We start from the raw sequence: 19,991 nt of genomic DNA, 5'->3' as shown, positions 1-19,991 counted from the left end.
CTGCCTCCCGGCCTCGGCTTCCCCAGCCGCCTGCCTGTTCCTTCTCTCCTCGGGTCTAACCTAACCCCCACCCAGGGCCTCCCCTTAGCCAGGCTCTGCAGCCCCACATGCACTGGTTCTGGGGGCGCAGATCCCGGCTCTGCAGCTGACCAGCTTGTGACTCTGAGGGACTCAGGATGGGTTCATCCCGGCCCGTTGGCTCCTCTGCCCCCACCTCACAGGTAACCTGAGCGGGTTCCCTCCAGCCAGACTGGCACTAACAGCACCAACCCCCAGGACAGCTGGGGGGTGGAGGGGAAGCCAGTCCCTCGGCTTCTGCTCCCCTGCTCCCCTGGCAGCACAGATGCCACGAGCAGTTTCAACACAGTAGCTAAGCGTTGAGCAAGAGAGAAGCAGAGGTTGGCCCTGAGCGGCCCTGCGCGCCCTCCCACCCCCCCCCACCCCCCGCCCAGGCTCCTAGAGGGAGAAGCTCCCAGGGAGTCCCTCCTGCACTCCCGAGGGAGGAGAGGGGGTGACTCAGGATCTGCAGGACACTGCCAGGTGTCTCCTCCAGAGGACAGTGGGGCGGGTTTGGGTGAGGCAGAGGTGGCCTTGAATCACTTCCTCTCCCAGGGCTTTCTCCCCATCTCCCCCCCAGCTCCTTGACCTTGGCCCCATCAGGCCGCTCCGGGCCGGGCAGCCAGGCCCCCAGGCTCCCTCCCACAGCCGCCCCACCCTTCACTCTTCACTGGAGCTGGATTCCCACACCTGCCGGTCTGGGCACTGCCTTCGACAAATCCCCTCGCCTTGAAGAAATGCCCACTTCACCTTCTCCCTAAACAGGTTCAAGGGCCCGGTTGTAATTTTTCCTAATACGCCTTGAAAATCAGCACTGCAGTGAAAATACTCACCTCTGCACCCCCAGAAATCATCTGCCCTCAGTTGGGAGACACTTGCTGGGGGGAACGTTCCCAGCCTGACCCAGAGCAGCCCTGCCCTGCACTTCCCCGCTGCACTCCTGGACACCCAGACCTCCTGCTGCCAAACTGCCCTTCTCTGGCCTTCTCTGGCCCGCCCTGGCCGTCGCCCTCACCGCTCAGGCTCACACGTTCCAGTGCAGATGGGGCATCCGTCCACAACTGCCGGAGTAAGTAGCACTTTGTCATCACGAAGCCCAACCCTACAGCTAAGCTGCCCAATGCCTGAGAATGATGATTAAGGGGAAAGGGATGATCCCACTCGCTTATTCACCACCCAAAAAAACCAGCCCGTGAAGCGGAATGACGCAGAGGATGACTGTGCCTGTGTCTGCCCCCGTTCGGGGAGACGCCCTTACCTGCTGGCTTGAAGCCGCGGTCAGCCTCGACCTTCACAAACAACACAGCCTTGCACAAAACACACTTTATTGAGAAAAGGGCGGTTGGTGGGAGGAAAGATGTGCATGGAATCCTGGATGCCATTCCCAGCTCTGTCACCAACATCAGACGTCCTCCCAGAGCCTCGAGGAGCTTCTGTAAATGGAGACTCTCGTGTTGGAGCAGGGAGGGGTCTCGCAGAGCCCCGACTGTGTGCCAAGGCCAGGACCAGGCCACGGAGACCTCCAGGGGCCCAGAAGAGGGCAGGGGCACGAGAGGCCAGGAGGAAGCTGACCAACTGCTTGCTTCACTGCACAACACACTCATATTTTTTTAAAACTCACTAGTCAGCAAACTAGTTCTACCCTCCAACCCTTTCCAAGGGATGCCGTTCCCAGACCGAAAGACCAGTCCACAGCTGGGACACCTGATGAGGACCTTACCACCTCCCGCCATCCCCTGGCCTGCCCCCGCGTGCAACATCCCCATCTGCCCCGAAGCCAGCTTTAAAGCTGACAAGTGGATTCTGGACTACACATATTTCAAAAGATTATTACCCAGCTATTTCTATTTTTAAATCACAACTAACACCAAACCACCACAAAGAAACTCCTAAGGATGTGATTTGGGAGAAATATCTACAAAGGTTTGAAATGTCGGCAGCGGAGTGCACACAGGGCTGGCTCTGGCTGAGAGCCTTAGTTATGGAAAAAGGAAAGAAAAAAAAATCCCAAGCACTTCTTAACACCAGTTTTCAAGAAAACCCCATCACGGAAGGTGCATTTCTCCTCCAACTTTTGAGAGGACCAGCCCTGTCCAGAAGCAAGCTGCTGACTCCCTTCTGGATGAATCTGGACAAAGGTCTGATTTTAAACAGAGACCCTCCCCCTTCTCCCACCCGCACCCACCACCTAAAAGACCAGGATATGAAATCCTCCCGAGTGATGACCACTCCTCCAGAGGGCGGAGGGAGACCAGCTTCTAGGAGAGGAAGCAGCTGAGCACAGCGTGGCCAGGGGGAAGGCTAGGGGCTGTGGAGAGAAACTTTTCCCCAGATGCCCAGTAGTGACGCTTCCACTTGCAAAGGCACCAAAGCACCCCTCCCCCGCCTCCCGCTCCCTGGCCCCAAGGAGCCAGCTCCCCTGGAAGCAGTAGAGGAGCAACAGGAGAGCCTGGGGCAGGGCCAAGGAGAGGGACCAGGAGGGCGGACCCATGGGTAAGAAAGCCTCCCGGGAAACGGGCAGGGCCCCTGTCAGCCCCCGGGATGGACTGGACCCGGGGATTCTGAGTCTCCAGTCCAGGGGTGCAGAGGACTCTGTGGGCTGGGGAAGCACCGCCTGACCCCACCCCCCCAGGCTGGGGTGGGACCCTCCACTCAGCCACCAGCAGTCGCCCCTCTGTTTTCCATGCTTTTAATGCTTTTCAGATGGTGAGAGGCTGTCGTCATGGTCAGAGGCTGTGCTGGTGGCCGAGAGCACCCCCGGCCTGCCCCCCCCCTTCCTCCAGGAGATACTTGAAAGGGACCGTGCTCCCCCTTTTGAAGCCCCATCTCAAATGGCAGATCAGCAGTCGGCATCTCCAGTTTGGTCCTGCCTCCTCCTCCCCCCAGTCTCCCGCAAGGCCAGGAGAAAGGGGCGCTTCCGGCATCCCCTAGGAGCTGACAACATGGCCGGACCAGGTCTCGTGCTTGGTGCCCGGGGCTAGATGGGTGATGACCACCTCGACGGCCTGCAGCTTCTCGTTCTTGGGAGGGATGGAGCACATCTTATAGGTGACCTCGTCGCCTTCCACGGGGACGTACTCCCCTTCCACGCTGCAGGGGTGGGGAGACAGCACTCAGCACGCAGAAAGGCCCCGCATGCCACACCCAGGACCCCCGTCCATGCAGGGCAGAGGGCCACCCTTCCAGGGGAACCCTGCCCCCTGCCCTGCCACCAGAGGGAGCCACCATATTTCAGTGGCGACGTCACCCCTGGATGTCACCCCTGGCCTCCCTCACGTCACCCCTGGACGTCACCCCTGGCCTCCCCGACATCATCCCTGGATGTCACCTCTGGATGTCACCCCTGGCCTCCCTGACACTGAGGCCGAGAGCAGGCTAAGCCTAAGCAGGTGCTCACACTCTCCGTCAAATGTAGGCGCCGTGGGCCTGGGGACAGAGAGCCTGTCCGGGCCAGAGAGGAAGACGAGAAAGCCATCATGTCACAGGTGAGAGCTGGCACGGCCAGTTTCCTGAGCACCTGCGGCACACCCACCCCGGTCCCAGGAGCCCCCGGAAACCCAGATGCGTGCACCTCTGTCCCCCTGATCCCCCAGATACTCAGCAAGCCTGCAGGGAGGTCCCTCTGTGCTTACAGCTAGGTCCACGAAGGGTCCAGGGAGATTCCCGGACTTTCTACAGGCATGAGCCACCATCTCGCCCAAGGCCATGTGGTGCCCATCAGGCTGCCCCGCCCCCAGGGCCCCTCCACGAGGAAACCCCCCTTAGCTCTTGGAACTGGTCTGTCTGGATGAAGAGTCACATAGCAAATGGTGCTCCCCTTTGGTCCCCAGGGAGCTCAGGGATACACCTGCTGCCCACTTCCGGCAGTGGAACCAGACATCCCCGAATCTCCACCTCTGATTGGCTCCCCACCCCCACGTTTTCCCTACTAACCCATTTTTGTGCAGTGCACCGTGCACATTCTTGTAAACCACTACACATCCTTTCTGGAAAGACGCAAGTACATCCACACACGCGCTCGTACACACAGCAAATGCACCGCGTTGGCACCTTCCTCAAGTGTGCACCGTAGAAGGGCTGGTGCAGTGCCCGATGTGTAAGAACGCGGGGGGGGTGGAGGGGCTCTGGAAGGGCTCGTTCGCCCATCCCAACGTACACCGTGACAGTCCCCTACCTGTCTGCAAAAATGTGGCTTGTACGTATCGCCTGGCCTGCTGCGTGGGGTAGGGCTCAGGCTGCCACGGACTGAAATGAAAGCTCGGGGAGGTGGGGGCGGTGCGAGAGGCCAAAAAGGGGCAGGGGTAAGGGGGTGCCAGATTAGGCCCCACACATCTGAGGGCGGGACTGAGGCACAGGCTGCTGGCCGCCTTCCAGCCCCGAGGCCTCGGATGTGCGGGCCCCGCCCTGGGCCTCCCAAGGGTTTCCACACAGGAAGGAAGGGCTTCAGGGAGCCAGCGCCAGGGGATGGTCCAGCTCCACACTTCCTTCCTGGAGCACAGGGGTCGCACAGCTCCCGGCCTCACCAAGCGGTCCCCCAGGTGAGCAGACCAGACCCCAGGTCAAACGCAGCTCCCAGGGGCGCCCCCCCACACCACCCACCTCAGACCCATCCCAGGGGTTCTCCACGCTCTCTCCAGCTCGCTCTCTCCCCGCCCAAGCACCTGTGCACCTACACCTGCACGCACAGCCCCCCAGCACCTGTGCACCTACACCTGCACGCACAGCCCCCCAGCTCCTGGTGCACCTACGCCTGCACGCACAGCCTCCCCAGCAACTGTGCACCTACGTCTACACGCATACACCTGCACACACAGCCCCCCCAGCACCTGTGCACCTACGCCTGCACGCACAGCCTCCCCCAGCACCTGTGCACCTACACCTGCACGCACAGCCCCCCAGCTCCTGGTGCACCTACGCCTGCACACACAGCCTCCCCAGCAACTGTGCACCTACGTCTACACGCATACACCTGCACACACAGCCCCCCCAGCACCTGTGCACCTACGCCTGCACGCACAGCCTCCCCAGCAACTGTGCACCTACGTCTACACGCATACACCTGCACGCACAGCCTCCCCCAGCACCTGTGCACCTATGCCTGCACGCACAGCCTCCCACACACGCAGTCCCACACCCTCACATGCAGCGCCCACCAAGTCCCGCCCTCCCCCTGCCTCCTCGGGGCCTAGGCAGCACCTGCCCCAAGCCACCCAAACCACCCCTGACTCACTCGGAAATGTGCAGGAAGATGTCGGGGCCGCCATCGGCCGGGGTAATGAAGCCGTGGCCCTTGGAGCGACAGAAGCATTTGCAGACTCCTTTGTAGACAGGACCTTGAGAAGCCCGCACCGTCCTGACAAGAGATGGGCAGAGTGAGATGGGGGGACCACCACCCGCCCTCCAAAACAGCCACCCACTCTTCTGGGGCCCACCCAGCTCATCCCTGAACACTCCCCCAAAAAGCTGTGCCCCAGCCCATAGCCAAGGCCACAATGTACAGCCATGCAGGTTGTGCACTGCACAACTCTGGGAGCCATTCACACAAACTCTAATACGAGTGATCCTGATGACCCTGGCAAATTTTCTCAGGCCTCAGTTTTTCCATCTGGACAGGCGGGTAGACCAAAAGCTCTCTGAGCATCCCTCAGAGAATTAGTCGTTAATTAACTGCTCCTGGGGCCCGAGATCTGGATCCGCCAGGCACCGTGCACGTCCTCTGCAGCTCTACGGCTAACCTGCTACTGTCCCCATTTTGCAGGTCAGGAAGTTAAGGTCCCACAAAGTAAGAAGCTTGTGTATGGTTAAAACCCAACAATTTAAGATCCCACTGGTTTCCTGTGTGTCACTACCGCAGCCTGGGGCAGGCTCAGGGGCCCGGGGCAGTGCCCCGCGGAGTTTACAGGGTGCCTTCCCAGTCTCACCATCGCTCCTTCCACCCAACCTGTCTCCCCGTGCGACAGATGGGACCACTGAGGCACAGCGGTGGCCAGACACAATGGCTCTGGCTCTGGGCAGCTGACCCATCTCAGGAAGCTCTCCCACGCTAGCCCGAGACTCACGCTGAGAAGGTCCTGGTCCGGCGGGTGGGCAGTGGGCTCGGGACCACGTTGCCCCGAAGAGGGGACGGTGACCGATCTCGGGCCTGCTGGGTGTCCAGTAGCCCGACTGAAGTCTGGTGGGTGGGGGGCTGTGGCGGCGGAGGTGGCTCAGATGACATGGCTAACCTAGGGGGCGACGGGGGGCTCTCAGGGGCTAACGCCTTGCCAGGAGGGCCCCAGGGACACCCCCACCTGACACCCATTGCCCTGGGCTGGGGAGTGCAGGCGCCAGGCTGGCCTGGCCCCTGCAGCAACCGTGGACCCCCCTGTGCCACCGGCCTGCCGGGAAATGCCCACCTGTCCGGTGACAGGGGCGCCATCCATCCCCTCTACATCCCCAGCGCACAGCGCAGACCCTGGCCCGCTCGGGGCTCTCAGTACCCACGAAGCGGGAGGGAGGCAGGGCAGGCTTGAGCGGCAGCCACCAAGTCACCCTTCAGCCACTTACCACCTGACCCGTGCAGGGCCGGGGTGGGGGGGGGGCAGAGGGAATGGCTCGCGGGGTCCCTCCAAGAAATGGCCAATGGCCCCAGGTCCATGCCCAGGGGCTGCCACGAGCCTGCACCAGGACAGCGAGCCTGAGGGACCCAAGGCGGCGGGCGCCACCGGCCACTGGGGACTCCAGTTCCCTGGGTGACCCCTCCGTGCATCAGGCGGGGGTGGGGGCGCAGGGGGCTCCACAGCTGCTCCCTGCTCTGGCAGCCTCGCCAACAGCAGGACGTGGCCCCGCACTGAACACGTGACCGCCAGGGTAGCTGCTCCCGTTGGGCCTTGGCTCCAGCTCCCGGGAAAAGGCCCAGCGCAGGAGCCGGGGGGCCGGCGTAAGGCCCTGTCCTCTCGGGGACCAATCCCCACCTGCAAAGTGGGGAGCTGAGTGCGTGCCTCAGCCCACGCGGGGACCCCGGGGGCAGCTCTGGGCTCACCCTCGGCCCGTGTGGGGACCCCAGCCCTGGGCTCACCCTCAGCCCTGTGCAGGGACCCGGGGACAGCCCTAGGCTCACCATCAGGCCCACGCGGGGACCCGGGGACAGCCCCGGGCTCACCCTCAGCCCCACACGGGGACCCCAGCCCCGGGCTCACCCTCAGCCCCACGCGGGGACCCGGGGGCAGCCCTGGGCTCACCCTGGGCCCACGCAAAGCGAGGGGCACCACAGGCAGCCCTGCCGGTTCTGGGCCGACCGTGGGGTTTTCAAATTTAAAACACGGGTTTAAAAAAAAATTAAAACAGGGGTTTGGGACCCCCAGGTGGCTCAGGGCATGACCCCAGGGTCCTGGGATCGAGTCCCGCATCAGGCTCCCCACAGGGAGTCTGCTTCTGCCTCTGCCCGTGTCTCTGCGTCCCATGAATACATAAAATCTTAAAAACCGACGCAGCTCTCTCAGACCCGGCCTTCCAGCTGCTCTTGGAAACCGCCTGAAGCTCTGATGACCCTGAGCGCCGTCTGCCACCCGGTTCCATCACCTGGAGCGACCCCCCACCCCTGCCCCGGGGCCCCCCACTCCCCCGTCCAGCCCTGGGTCTGTCCCGCTAGGAAGAGAGGGGGCCGTGGGCCCTCCAACGCCAGGGACACAGCTACCTCCCGACCCTTCTCTCCGCTGCAGCCGTGGCCAGGGAGGACCAGGGAGCCCCCACCTCACAAAGAGCCCGGCCGCGGGTGGGGGCCAGGCCTCCAGCGTGACCCAGCAGCGCAGGTCATAGAGTCCCAGAATGTTCCGACGCTCAGGGTTCCACGGGGGCCCCCACCGGTGCCGTCCACACCTCCCGGGCCGTCCTCGGCAGCTGGGCACGCCTGGCCTCACGCCACCCGTGACACCGAAACCACATAACACACGCTAAGCCCTCAGCCTGTACCTGGCACACGGGAGCAGCAACTGTCCTCGTAAGGTCACTCCGCAACAGGTGGCTGGTGGCGGGCCCCGCTCACGGCACGAGACACACGGCACGAATCTGGAGCCAGGGAATAAACAGCCAAATAAGTAAATAAATACAATCGTCACGGGTCCCCCAAAGGGCCAGTAAGAAACAGGAGGTGGAGGGGGCCGGACAAGAGAAGCTGGTCCAGTGGGGCGCCCGCTGGGCCCCGAACAGTGAGAATCCACCGTTTCAAAACCAGGGAGGCTCTTCTAGGGAGGGGCGCAGCCTGTGCAAAGATCCTGGGGTCGGAAGGGCCCAGGTGTGGCTGCGGGCCAGCGAGGCGGCAGTGTGGCAGGGCCCAGGGACGGGACACCAGCACGGGCACCATCAGCATCGTGTGCGCCCACAGTCTCCATGCCCGTCTGGCCATCTGTCGGCCCCATGCCCCTTACCATGCCCACCTTCCCCTGAATCAATGGAAAAGGCCCAATCTGGGGGCCCCCTTCTCTCCAGCCCAGCATCCCTGAATCCCTAAGTGTGCCCAACCCTCAGAGGTGCCAAAGGGAGCCCCCAGCCTCGGGGCTGGGCCACCTGAGGGCAGCCCAGGGTCCCTCCGAGTCCAGCCCTGGGGCTGGCGGACAGCGGGGTTCCCATTGGAACCAGGGGCGTCGGCTGGCAGCCAACCAGGCACTCCGCGTCCAGCGGGGGAAGGCGATCACCACGCTCCCCGGGCGCCAGAAACCGGGGCGTGGAGGCCACCACCGGCTGGGGTGGGGGGACACGGGGAGGCCCTGGGACACCTCAGCCCATCTGAGGGGAGGGAAGGGCAGCTGGGGCAGCTGGGCAGGTCTGGCCGGGGGCCACCCCGCCCCCCGGGGGCCGCAGGGGACAGACGTGAATGGCCTCTGTGTGGGGGAGGCCGGGGCAGAGTCCAGCTGTAAGAAAAACAGCTGGGGGAGGGGGCAGCCTGTCACCGGGAGCCAACCCAGCAGCTGCTGCCTCCCTCCCCCACCTCCCTGCCCCCTGCCCTGTGCAGACTGGGAGGGGCCTGCAGAGGGCCCCCCACCCCCCCAGATAGGGAAAGGCCTGCAGAGGGTCCCCCACCCCACCCACAGATGAGGAGGGGCCTACAAAGGGCCCCCCCTCCCCCAGACTCCCACCCACCCCACAGACAGGGAGAGGGTTACAAAGGGCCCCCTACAGCACCCAGATGGGGAGAGGGCCCCCCACCCCCCAGACGAGGAGAGGGTTACAGAGGGCCCCCCATCCCACCCCACAGACAGGGAGAGGGCCCCCACCCCCCCAGATGGGGAGGGGCCTGCAGAGGGCCCCCACTCCCCCAGATGGGGAAGGGCCTACAGAGGGCCCCACCCCCACCCCTAAGAGACCAACCCCAACAACTGCTCTCCCAGGTGGCCAGACTAGAGGAGGCAAGGCCCAACCTCTGGGACACGCCCCCCCCAGGGCACACAGGTGCCTGAAGCCCAGAACCCACCTGGACCCAGTGTCCCCAGTGCCCCAGCCAGCACCCACCCCGCGTGGGCCTGTCACTGGCTGTGTGAGGCCAGGTGGGGCCGCGTCTGTCCCGCAGGCACACGCGCCCCCCCCCCCCCCATCGGCCACCAGCTCGGCCACCCGAGGACCCTGACGGCTGCACCCTGTCCCGCGTGGGCCCCGCGCGCACAGGAAGCGGACCCGCAGTCAGCAAACCCCTGCCCTCAGGAGCGCAGGCCTGGGCCGGACACCCCCAAGCTCAGTGTCCTGGAGCCAGCACCTCACCCACCTCTGCTCGTTCGCCCCCACTTCACTGATGGGAATACTGAGGCGCGAAGGGTCCAGTCATCTGGCTCCCCCAGCCGGCAGGGACTTGGGGAGGCTGCACGGAACTGGGGAAACAGTCCAGAGAAAAAGCAAGGGGGAGAGGGAGCGTGGGTGAGCAGCTGCATTTCCAAAGCAGGGGTCTGAGCAGGGGGTTGGGGGGGTCGGGGGGGGGGCAGGCTCCCTTCCCTCACTCAGCTCCCACCCCAGGTTGTACCCGGAGCCCAGGGCCAGGGCAGGGGGACCCAAGGTCTAGAGTGTGGGAGCCAGGAAACCACCCCCACCCCGCTGCCCTGGGGGAGGGGTGTGTCCACAGGGCCTCCTGGGAAAGGGGGAGGTGGGGGCCTCAACCCAAAATAGCCTGCGAAATTTTCCACAGGCCACTGGTCCTCCCATCAGGGTCTCAGAGTCCAGCCAGGCACCAGGCTCTGACCCTCCCAACCCCTCCTCTCAGCCCACCCACCTATCTGGGGACTCCGGACACCCCTGCGGCCCCGTTAGCCCCCACCTCCTGCCCTGAGAACCCACCAACCATATCAAGGAGCAATCAGTCTCCAGCCAGGAGACTGGGAGTCTCCACCCCAGGGAGGGGAGCCTTGGCAGGGTTCTCAGTCATTGACACTTTAGTGAGAAAAAGTTTGCCCTTTACTTCCCAAGGCTCCATTCTGGGTAGCTCTCATACCCATCTCCTGGAAGGCAGGCAGATGGGGGGGTGGGGGGAGCTAGGGGAACAAGAAGTGGGGTTCAATCACGTTGGGTGCTTGGCAAGGCCAGTCCACTCCAAGCCTAGGCTGGAAACTGGGGATGTCTGGGCTTTGCATGGGTTTCTGGCTGGGGAAAGCCTGGGCTGGGCATTGTGTGGGGGCACTTCCCAGCTGCAGGGCCAGGCCACTGTTGGTGGCACGTGGGGATGGCTCCCAAGGGGCCCACACAAGAGGGGGTGGGGCACCGGAGAGCCCCCCCCCCACGGTAGGGAAAGGGGACAACAGTGAGGCTGCGCTCCTCATTCACCCGATGTCCAGCGCCCACCACCCACCGACTTCCATGTCAGGCTCTACGCTGGGCATTCACTCTAGATTCATCCCCTACATGGTTTACAGGTGGGGAAACTAAGGCACAGAAAGGGTCTCACACTTTAGTGTCCCCTCGAGTCTGTGCAGACGGTGGGAAGCCGCAATCTGATTCCGAAGGACGGGAATGGGATTGTGTGCCTCTAAGGTGCTGCCACCAGGGAGGGAGGGAGGGAGGGAGGCAGCTGCTGCTGGGCCCTGGTCCCCGTCCCTGATCCCTGGACACCCAGCGGCACCAGAGTGGGCTGGGTGCGACCTGCCCACGTCCACAGCCAGCGGGTGGCAGGGCCGGGGCTGGAACCCCAAGTGAGAAGGTGGAAGGGAAATGGGGGGGGGGGAACAGAGGTGAGGCTCTGCATGAGTCACCAAGTTACCCCAGAGCACCTGGGATTCCTCCTTTGTAAACTGAGGCTGAGACTCGCTGCCTCCCTCCCCACCTCCCACCCAGCTGGGCCCCAGCCTGGCACAAGGGAGGGCTGGCGCCACCTCCACGGGACAGCGGGGTCCCAGGAAGCAAGAGGCCCCAGGAGGGGACCCGAGGCGGCCACCTCCCCCTCCATTGTTCAGGAGAGGACGGAGGCGGGGAGGGGCAGGGGAGGCCAGGGAGGGGCGCAGAGGGCGAGCGCCAGCCACCACCCGGAGCAGCACAACAAGGGGGGGTCAGATGAGGCCGAGCCCAGCCAGGAAGTGCCCCCCCAGCCCCGGAGTGCCGGGCGGAGGCCGGAAACCTCTGGGCTCCCGCGTGGCCTCTGGACCCCCCCTTCTGCCCCCTGCACCCCACCCCTCACCCCCACCCCCGCCGGCTAGGACCAGCTCCACGGACAGAGAAGGTTCCCCCGCACCAGCCCCCGCCCTGCCCACCCAGAGCCAGCAGCCGGCCTGCACCCCATCACCCCCAGGTCACACACCCCTAAGCGCACCCCCACCTCCATCCCCCCGGGGCTTGGGCGGCTTCAGGCCCGGGCTGGGCTCCCGCTCCCCCCATGACCCCGTGCCAGCGACCTCCGCGCTGCACGCCTGTTTCCTCATTTGTCACCCGGGACAGTAGTGCAGCTCCCAGGCCCCCGGACACCAGGCAGACGGCGCCGGCTACAAAGGGCCCGGCGACAATACCCGGGCGCCGGGGGTGGAACTGTCCGGCATGGGGCGATCCAGGATAATCCCTGCCATTGCTGTCCTTGCTGATGGGACACAAACCAAAAGCCCTGACTTGGTCACTTTGCGGGACAAAGAAACACGGCTCCCGTCCCCGGGGGAACCCACCCTCCGTGGTGACCCGGGGCGAGGGGAGGCTGCGTGGGGTCTGAAAAGGGTCCCTCCTGGGGGTGGGGAGGGGTCATTCCTGGCAGAGGCACCTGCCGGTGCAAAGGCCCAGGGGCAGGAAGGAGGCTGCGGGTGGGGAAGATAATAGAAAGCCCTGTGCACAAGTTTGGGGCTCAGGCGCCAGCGGACGGTTTAAAGGCGGCGGTTGATCTGAACCGGCTGTTTTTACGCGTTGCCTCTGGCTTCGGAGCGGCGAGGGCTGGGGCGGGGCCAGGGCTGGGGGGCCAGGGCTGGGGGCGCAGACACAGAAAGACCAAAAAAAGGCAAGTAAATCCACGACAGCCGCCAACGTTTCTCCCGGGACCGGGCGAGCCTGCTGCTTTTATTCTCTCTCGCCCCGTAGCGACAGGAGTTGCAGCACGAGTGTGCAAGTGGGGAAACTGAGGCTCCTATGCGGCAGGGAGGCACGTCCAGCGACGGGAACGGGGGCCCTGGCTGGGCTCGGCGGATCCCCGCTCCCCCCACCCCAGACACACATCCCCTCCGGCCCCAGAGAAGAAAAAGAAAAACCAAGAAAAAACCAAACAGCCTTGCATTTCCGGCCTGCAGGCGGGGTCGCCGGCGGGGCGCGGGGCAAGTCGGCTGCTCCGCCCAGGCCCCCTGCACGCGCCGCCCCACGGCGCCCCGGGTCCCGCGCGGGGGGGACCGCGGCGGCCTAGAGACCCGGCCCGGAGCCCCCCGCCTGCACCCGGAGGCCGAGGCCCAGTCCCGGCGGCTCCCGCCACCCCCCGAGGGCGCCCCGAGAAGCTGCCTACCCGCGCCCCGCGCCCCGCGGCGACCCGCTCGCTCCGCAGCTGCTCGGCTCCGACTGCGCGGGCGGAGGGCCCTGGGGGCGTGGCCAGGGCGTGGTCGGGGGCGTGGTCGGAGTCTGGGCCACGCCCCCGAGCTCCCGGCCAATGGGGCGGCGGGGCGGACAGCCGGCGGGGGGCGGGGCGCGCGGGGGCGGGGGGCGGGGCGCGCGGGGGCGGGGGGGCGGGGCGCGCGGGGGTAGCCCGCCCCGAGCTTTGTGTCCGCGCACGGTCCCCCGCCCGCTGCAGCCGGAGTCCGGAAGGCCCGGGGCACCGAGCGCGGGGACCCTGGAGCGGGAACCAGAGCAGGTGGAGGGAGCGGCTTCCACCTGGGCGCCCGCCTTCAGCTCAGGGCGTGATCCCGGGGTCTGGGGATCGAGCCCCGCATGGAGTGGAGCCTGCTTCTCCCCCTCTGCCTCTCTCTCCCTGTGTGTCTCTCAAGAATAAATAAATAAAATCTTAAAGGAGGAAAAAAAAAAGAGGGAAAGCTATTGATTTGTTCTGTTTTATTCTTAACGTGCACCCCCCCTCCTAGAGTACTGGAGTCCCCTGTCTTTTGCAAGGAAAGGACAAGACTCTCAGCTTCCAGGGTAGGAAACTGAGGCACAGAGAGAGGTGACGGGCACCCTCCACCCGCCGCCACCTGGTGACACTGAGTCGCAGCACGGGAGGGTGGGGGGAGCCCCTAAAAGGGAGCCCAGCCCTGGAAGGAGGCTCCGGCTGGCGGAAGGGGGGAGGAATCCCGTCACTGTCCTGGCACTAGGAGGGGAGGTGGCACTCAGGTGCCTGCCTCTCTGTCTCTCCCTCCCTTGCCCACAAAGAAGAGACCACTGGGGACGCCACAAGAAGACAGCTGTCCCCCAGCCAGGAGGAGGGGCCTCCACCAGGACACGAATTGCTGGCACCTTCATCTGGAACTTTCCATATGCCAGAGCTGTGAGAGGTCAGTTTCTGTTGCATGTGCCACCCAGCGCGTGTGGTGTTCGGCCTTCCTCTTCCTTCGCCACAACTAGCCATAGGCTCAGAGAATTTCACACCCAAATTTGGTGCAGTTCTGGTCTTCAGTCATTTGCTGCGTGTGTTGTCCGCCCCCAGGCTCTGTTTGGGGTGCGGATAGCATCCAGAAGCAAAAAGTGCTCACCCAGTACCCACCCAGGAGGAGTCACCTCCCGGTGAGACAGCAGGTGAGACAGCAGGCCAGGGGGGTGAATAAGGAGGGCCAGCTGGGGGGGCTGGATAAGCCTCGGTGGCTCAGCGAGTGCCCTGCCCTCGGCCCTGTCAGATAAGATAGGTCCCAGGGAGGTGTTCTCTCTCCCAAATTGTCACAGTGTGAGCCTCCTGCAGCCCGAGACATCAGGCCACCATCTGATGACACTGGCCCAGTGGCCAGACTTGAGCCAGCCGCCGATGAGGAGATCCGGCCTAACTTTTCTGATAAAGACCAATCACCTATCCAGCCACGTGACAAGTATTTATCGCACATGTGCCCTGTTCCAAGCCGTGGGCTACACAAAACTCATGTGGGTCCTGTCCCCACCCCCAGAGAGGCACAGTCTAATAGGGGAAGCAGATGTTAAACCAGTCATCACAATGTCAAATAAAATCCAGCAGTACCCACAGCAGGGACAGTCTTCGGGCTGGAGAAGCCAGGAGAGGCTTCTCTGGAAAGTGCTGGCTGACCTGAGATCTTCTGGAAGATCAAGAACTAAACAAAGGAAAGGACATTCCTGAGGAAGTTTAGAGCAAGTGCAAAGGCCCTGAGGCAGAGTGCCGTAGGGCTGGACTCAGAGAGAGAGAGAGAGAGAGAGAGAGAGAGAGAGAAAAGGAGTGTGAGGTGAGGGGGCAGGAGCCGGAGTGGGCTAACTTGATGGGTCTTAATTAAGGAGCTTCATTTTGTAGAGGGATGGCAGCAGGTGGGGTCTAAAAGCAGAGATGAGGGGCACCTGGGTGGCTCAGTGGTGGAGCATCTGCCTTCGGCTCAGGGCATGATCCCCGGGTCCTGGGATCGAGTCCCACATCGGGCTCCTCACAGGGAGCCTGCTTCTCCCTCTGCCTGTGTCTCGGCCTCTCTATCTCTCATGAATGAATAAATAAATAAATAAACTCTTAAAAAAATAAATGAATGGATAAGTCAATAAATAAATAAAAGCAGGGGTGAAGGGAATCCCTGGGTGGCTCAGTGGTTCAGCTCCTGCCTTTGGCCCAGGGAGTTATCCTAGAGTCCCAGAATCGAGTCCCGCGTCAGGCTCCCGGCATGGAGCCTGCTTCTCCCTCTGCCTGTGTCTCTGCTTCTCTCTCTCTCTCTCTCCCCCTCTTTATGTCTATCATGAATAAATAATAAATAAAATCTTAAAAAAAAAAAAGCAGGGGTGAAATGGAGACTCCCCCCACCCCAGAGTTTAACTCCACCCACCTGCCCCCCCCCCCCCCCCCCCCGTCCCTTCCCACCATGACTTGGGACTCCACCGTCTCACCAGGAGCAGCCCCCTCCCATGGCTTGTGCTTCCCCCTAGTATCGGTGCCCACATGTGTTTTCTGTGCAGCAGCCCGAGTGAGCCTTCAAAAGCAGAAATCCAACTGCTACTAAAGAAAAAATTGCTTATGACGTTTGTTAAACACGGTGAGACGCACTTTCGTCTGGACGGCGGTGAAGGGTGCAGGGGCCACTGCCATGGGGTTCTGCGGTAAGGGAGAGGGACGCAGCCCCGCTCCGTGCACGTGGCCAGGACACGTTGGGGGGGCGGATTTAGGACAAGCTGGAGATGGGGAGGTGGCTAGGAGGGGGCAGAATGTGGCTGAGTGGCCCCGCAGGATCCTTGCAGAACCAGGCCTGAGCAATCAGGCCTTCCATGGGAGGTGGCAGGGGATGAGGAGCTTGGGCAGATCCCTGGGGCTGGGAATTCTGGCTAAACCAGCCTGACGGGATTCTTGCCAAAACTAGACTCCTTGGAAAGGATCAGAAGCTCAAGTCCGGCCTAGTAGGGCAGAGGGTGCAGAGGGACTTAAGTAAGGTCTGGTTGGGGAGAGAATCTTGTCACCATGCCCCTCCCCTGCTCAAGACACTTCAGTCACTCCCTATTGCTCTTTTTTTTTTTTTTTTTTTACAATTTTATTTATTTATTCATGAGAGACACACAGAGAGGCAGAGACACAGGCAGAGGGAGAAGTGGGCTCCTGCGTGGAGCCCGATGTGGAACTCGATCCCGGGACCCCGGATCACACCCGGAGCTGAAGGCAGACGTCAACCGCTGAGCCACCCAGGCGCCCCCCTATTGCTCTTAAATGCAAGCCAGACTCTGCTGTGACACCTCAGATTGACTCCTCATAAGAAAATGCCAGCAAGGGCACCCGGGTGGCTCAGTTCTGAAGCGTCTGCCTTTGGCTCAGGTCATGATCTCAGGGTCCTGGGATCGAGCCCCACATCAGGCTCTCTGCTCAGCGAGGAGTCTGCTTCTCCCTTTGCCTCTGCTGCTCCCCCTGCTTGTGCTCTGTCACTGTCTCTCTCAATAAATACATAAAATCCAGGGACGCCCAGGTGGCTCAGTGGGTGAGCGTCTGCCTTCAGCTCAGGGCGTGATCCCAGGGTCCTGAAATCGAGTCCCGCATCGGGCTCCCTGCAGGGAGCCTGTTTCTCCCTCTGCCTGTGTCTCTGCATCTCTCTGTGTCTCTCATGAATGAATAAATAAAATTAGAAACAAAAAACAAAAAACACCAGTGCTCCAGAGAGGGCCCTGAGGAGGAGCCCAGGCCGGCCTCCAGCCTCCCTCGTGGGGCCCTGGGTCCTGGCGACCGACCAGATCTAAGCCGGCTCCCCCGCGGCCTTGCAGTGTGGCCTTGGGCTGCAGGACACAGGGTAGGACAGGAGTCCTCAGCCCCCAGGGCAGCCCCTGAAGGGCAGCGGGGAGGAGGGGGGCGGCACAGCTCTGGCAGAAGAGGCAGCCCCAGCAGTGCAGGCTGGTGCTGCCCCCTGGTGGCTGTGGACTCGGTGGGGGGGCTGCTGAGGGCACCCAGTCAGCTCTCTCATTGCTTCCCCCTCAGGGCACCTCAGTGCCCTCTCAACCCTTGGGAGCAGGGACCGCCGTCCCCCCAGAATCCCCAGACAAGGGGGCTGTCCCCACCCCACGATGTATAGCCTCAGCTCTATACAAGGACCCTGTTTGCTGGAGCAGGGGATCCAGGGGATTTTAGGCCAGTGGAGTGCGGGGGAGGGAGGGGGCGATGAGTGGAGCGTGCAGCCCGTTCCTTCCTTCCTTCCTTTACTGTCTCTCGGTCACTCATTCGCACGTCCAACCTATGTTAACTGAGCACCTTCTGCATGCCGGGCGCTGGGGGGTGCAGCAAGGTCAAACCTCAGACACCGACACATACAGAGGTGTGGACAGGCTCCCGAGGACGAGGACGTGCCCCCAACCCTGCCATGGAACAGAGAAGAAGCGATGGTGAACTGTCACCAAGTGGCGGCAAAAGGGCCCGGCCATGCGGGCAGTAACATGGAACTGGAAGTTTCAAGACTGTGGGTTGGGGGAGCCACAGGCATTGATTGCTAAGAGAGCGAGAGCAAGAGTGGGAGAGAGAGAGAGAGAGAGAGAGAGAGAGAGAGAGACTGGGATCAGAGGGACAGCTGGGGGGGGGGGGCTGGAGCCGGGCCCCCACCTGAGAGGTGGTGTCCATGAAGACAACACCTTCGTGGGAATTAAACAAGGGCTTCCTCCAGACACCCCTTTTTCCCCATCAGCTGAGAAGCAGTTGTAACAATGCACAGATCTCCCCACCCGCGATGTGCGAGGCACCTGCTAGGCCAGCCCCCCAACCGCCCTGTGCGCAGACGCCCCCCCCCCCCCCCCGCCCTTGGCCGGGCGGCACCTCCACTTACCACACCTCGCAGCTGGCGTCCTGGGCCGCGCTGATGCCTCCGAGGAAGCTGGTCTCCCCAGGGAGGGAGCTGGGCGCCCAGGGCACGGGGAACCTCCCCCCATTCCCAGCTGGAGCTCCTCCACCAGGGGGATGACTGCGACCAGCAGGTGGCACTGCCGGAGCCTGGGGAAAGCCCTAGGACAGCCCGGGGACCTTATAGATGCGTATATATTAATAAAGCAGGTGCTACCCGGGCGTCTCTATCCCTCTCTAGGTTCCATAAGCTGGACAGTAGCGACGGTCCCAATTCTCCCTCCCTCCCCATGATGTCACGTAGCTTTTGGCATCCCCATCCTGGGAGGGTGACCTGGGCCCTGCTACCTTTCTAGAAATGGGGGTGATGCAAGCTCCCCCACAGCCACTGGCTTTAAATGCCCACAGTTCCAGCAAGCAGCAGAAACCCAGTGGTCTGTATCTGCCCCAGTTCCAAAGTCCCGCACAAGGAGATCGGGTTGGCCTAAGCCAGGTCGGGCTTCCACCCGCTTCAACCAGCCGGGCCCTGGGGTGGCAGGAAGGGCTGTCGCTGCCCGTTCCTGGGGGCGGGCAGGGGGCTCAGAGACGTGAGCGCATGGCTCAAGCATAATCCTGCCCATAGGGATCCCTGGGTGGCGCAGCGGTTTGGCGCCTGCCTTTGGCCCAGGGCGCGATCCTGGAGACCCGGGATCGAATCCCACATCCGGCTCCGGGTGCATGGAGCCTGCTTCTCCCTCTGCCTGTGTCTCTGCCTCTCTCTCTCTCTCTCTCTCTCTCTCTCTCTCTCTCTGTGACTATCATAAATAAATAAAAATTTTTTAAAAAATAATTAAATAAAAATAAATCCTGCCCATAAATACCACAGCGTGGTGCTACGTCATGTAAATAAGTCTGCTCTGGGGGAGCCGGGGTGGCTCGGTCGGTGAGGTGTCTGCCTTCGGCTCAGGTCATAATCCAGGGTCCTGGGACCGAGTCCCTCATGCATCGGGCCCCCTGCTCAGCGGGGGCTCTGCTTCTCCCTCTCCCTCCACCTCTGACCCTGCTCATGCTCTCTCTCTCAAATAAATAATAAATAAAATCATAAAAAATAAATAAGTCTACTCTGTATTGTTTTGCCACCGAATTTGTTGGCATGCATTCACTTGTTTTTATTGGTTTTCCACCTTTAGAAATGTCTTTTTTTTCCTTTTAATCTAATTACTTTCTGCTCTCCCCCCTTCCCAATTTTTTGTAACAAAAAATGCACAAGCGTACAGAAAAGTTGAAATAATTGTGAAGACCCCCATGCCCACCCATCACCTTGATCCTGGTCGACATTTTGCAAGCTTTTCTATTTTTTTCACAGATGTATCCATCTAATAATCCGTCAACCCTTCTTACCTTTCAATGAATTTTTTTTTTTTTTTTTTAAGATTTTAGTTATTTAGGGCAGCCCGGGTGGCTCAGCAGTATAGTGCTGCCTTCAGGCCAGGGCACGATCCTGGAGACCTGGGATCGAGTCCCACATCAGGCTCCCTGCATGGAGCCTGCTTCTCCCTCTGCCTGTGTCTCTGCCTTTCTCTCTCTCTCTGTGTCTCTCATGAATAAATAAAATCTTTAAAAAAAAAGATTTTAGTTATTTATTCATGAGACACATACAGAGAGAGGCGCGAATATACACCACAGTGTGTGTATCTGTTCCCTTGTTTGTGGGCACCAGATCGGTCTCCAGTTTGGGGCTTGTGGGAGGGGCAAAGCAAGAGAATCTTTTTTTTTTTTTTAAGGATTTTATTTATTTATTCATGAGAGACACAGAGAGAGGCAGAGACACAGGCAGAGGGAGAAGCAGGCTCCATGTGGGGAGCCCAGTGGGGGACTGGGTCCCCGGAATGAGATCACAACCTGAGCTGAAGGCAGACGCTCAACCACTGAGCCACTCAGGTGTCCCAAGAGAGAGAATCTTAAGCCCCGACACTGGGCTCGATCTCACGACCCTGAGATCATGACCTGAGCCAAGGTGCAGGCTTAACTGACTAAGCCATCAAGTCGCCCAGTTTGGGGCTATTTTAAATAAAGCTGCTCTGAGCATTGGTGTATATCTTTTTTGTGTGTGGAT

The 19,991-nt window shown here is 61.8% G+C and overlaps 1 protein-coding gene across 7 annotated transcripts; it reads right to left on the bottom strand.

Moving 5' to 3' along the window:
* Nucleotides 1–1,365: 1,365 nt before the first annotated feature.
* On the bottom strand, nucleotides 1,366–18,021 carry CARHSP1 (calcium regulated heat stable protein 1). Of its 7 annotated transcripts, none has more exons than XM_072753890.1 (6): nucleotides 17,883–18,021; nucleotides 9,794–9,896; nucleotides 8,008–8,103; nucleotides 6,117–6,281; nucleotides 5,288–5,410; nucleotides 1,366–3,147 (listed from the first exon to the last, which is right to left on the bottom strand). In XM_072753890.1, the coding sequence occupies exons 4-6, from the start codon at nucleotides 6,272–6,274 to the stop codon at nucleotides 2,985–2,987; spliced, it is 444 nt and encodes a 147-aa protein (XP_072609991.1). In that variant the 5' UTR covers nucleotides 6,275–6,281; nucleotides 8,008–8,103; nucleotides 9,794–9,896; nucleotides 17,883–18,021; the 3' UTR covers nucleotides 1,366–2,984. The 7 variants fall into 7 exon arrangements, with proteins under 7 accessions (XP_072609991.1, XP_072609990.1, XP_072609992.1 ...); XM_072753889.1 differs by lacking the exon at nucleotides 17,883–18,021 and adding an exon at nucleotides 12,977–13,061; XM_072753891.1 differs by lacking the exon at nucleotides 17,883–18,021 and adding an exon at nucleotides 12,254–12,451.
* Between the last annotated feature and the right edge of the window lie 1,970 nt (nucleotides 18,022–19,991).

This window comes from Vulpes vulpes, chromosome 3 (genome assembly GCF_048418805.1).
Source record: "Vulpes vulpes isolate BD-2025 chromosome 3, VulVul3, whole genome shotgun sequence".
Classification (NCBI taxonomy): domain Eukaryota; kingdom Metazoa; phylum Chordata; class Mammalia; order Carnivora; family Canidae; genus Vulpes; species Vulpes vulpes.
Note: the sequence above shows the minus strand (reverse complement) of the source record. Positions and strands in the feature narration are given on the sequence as shown.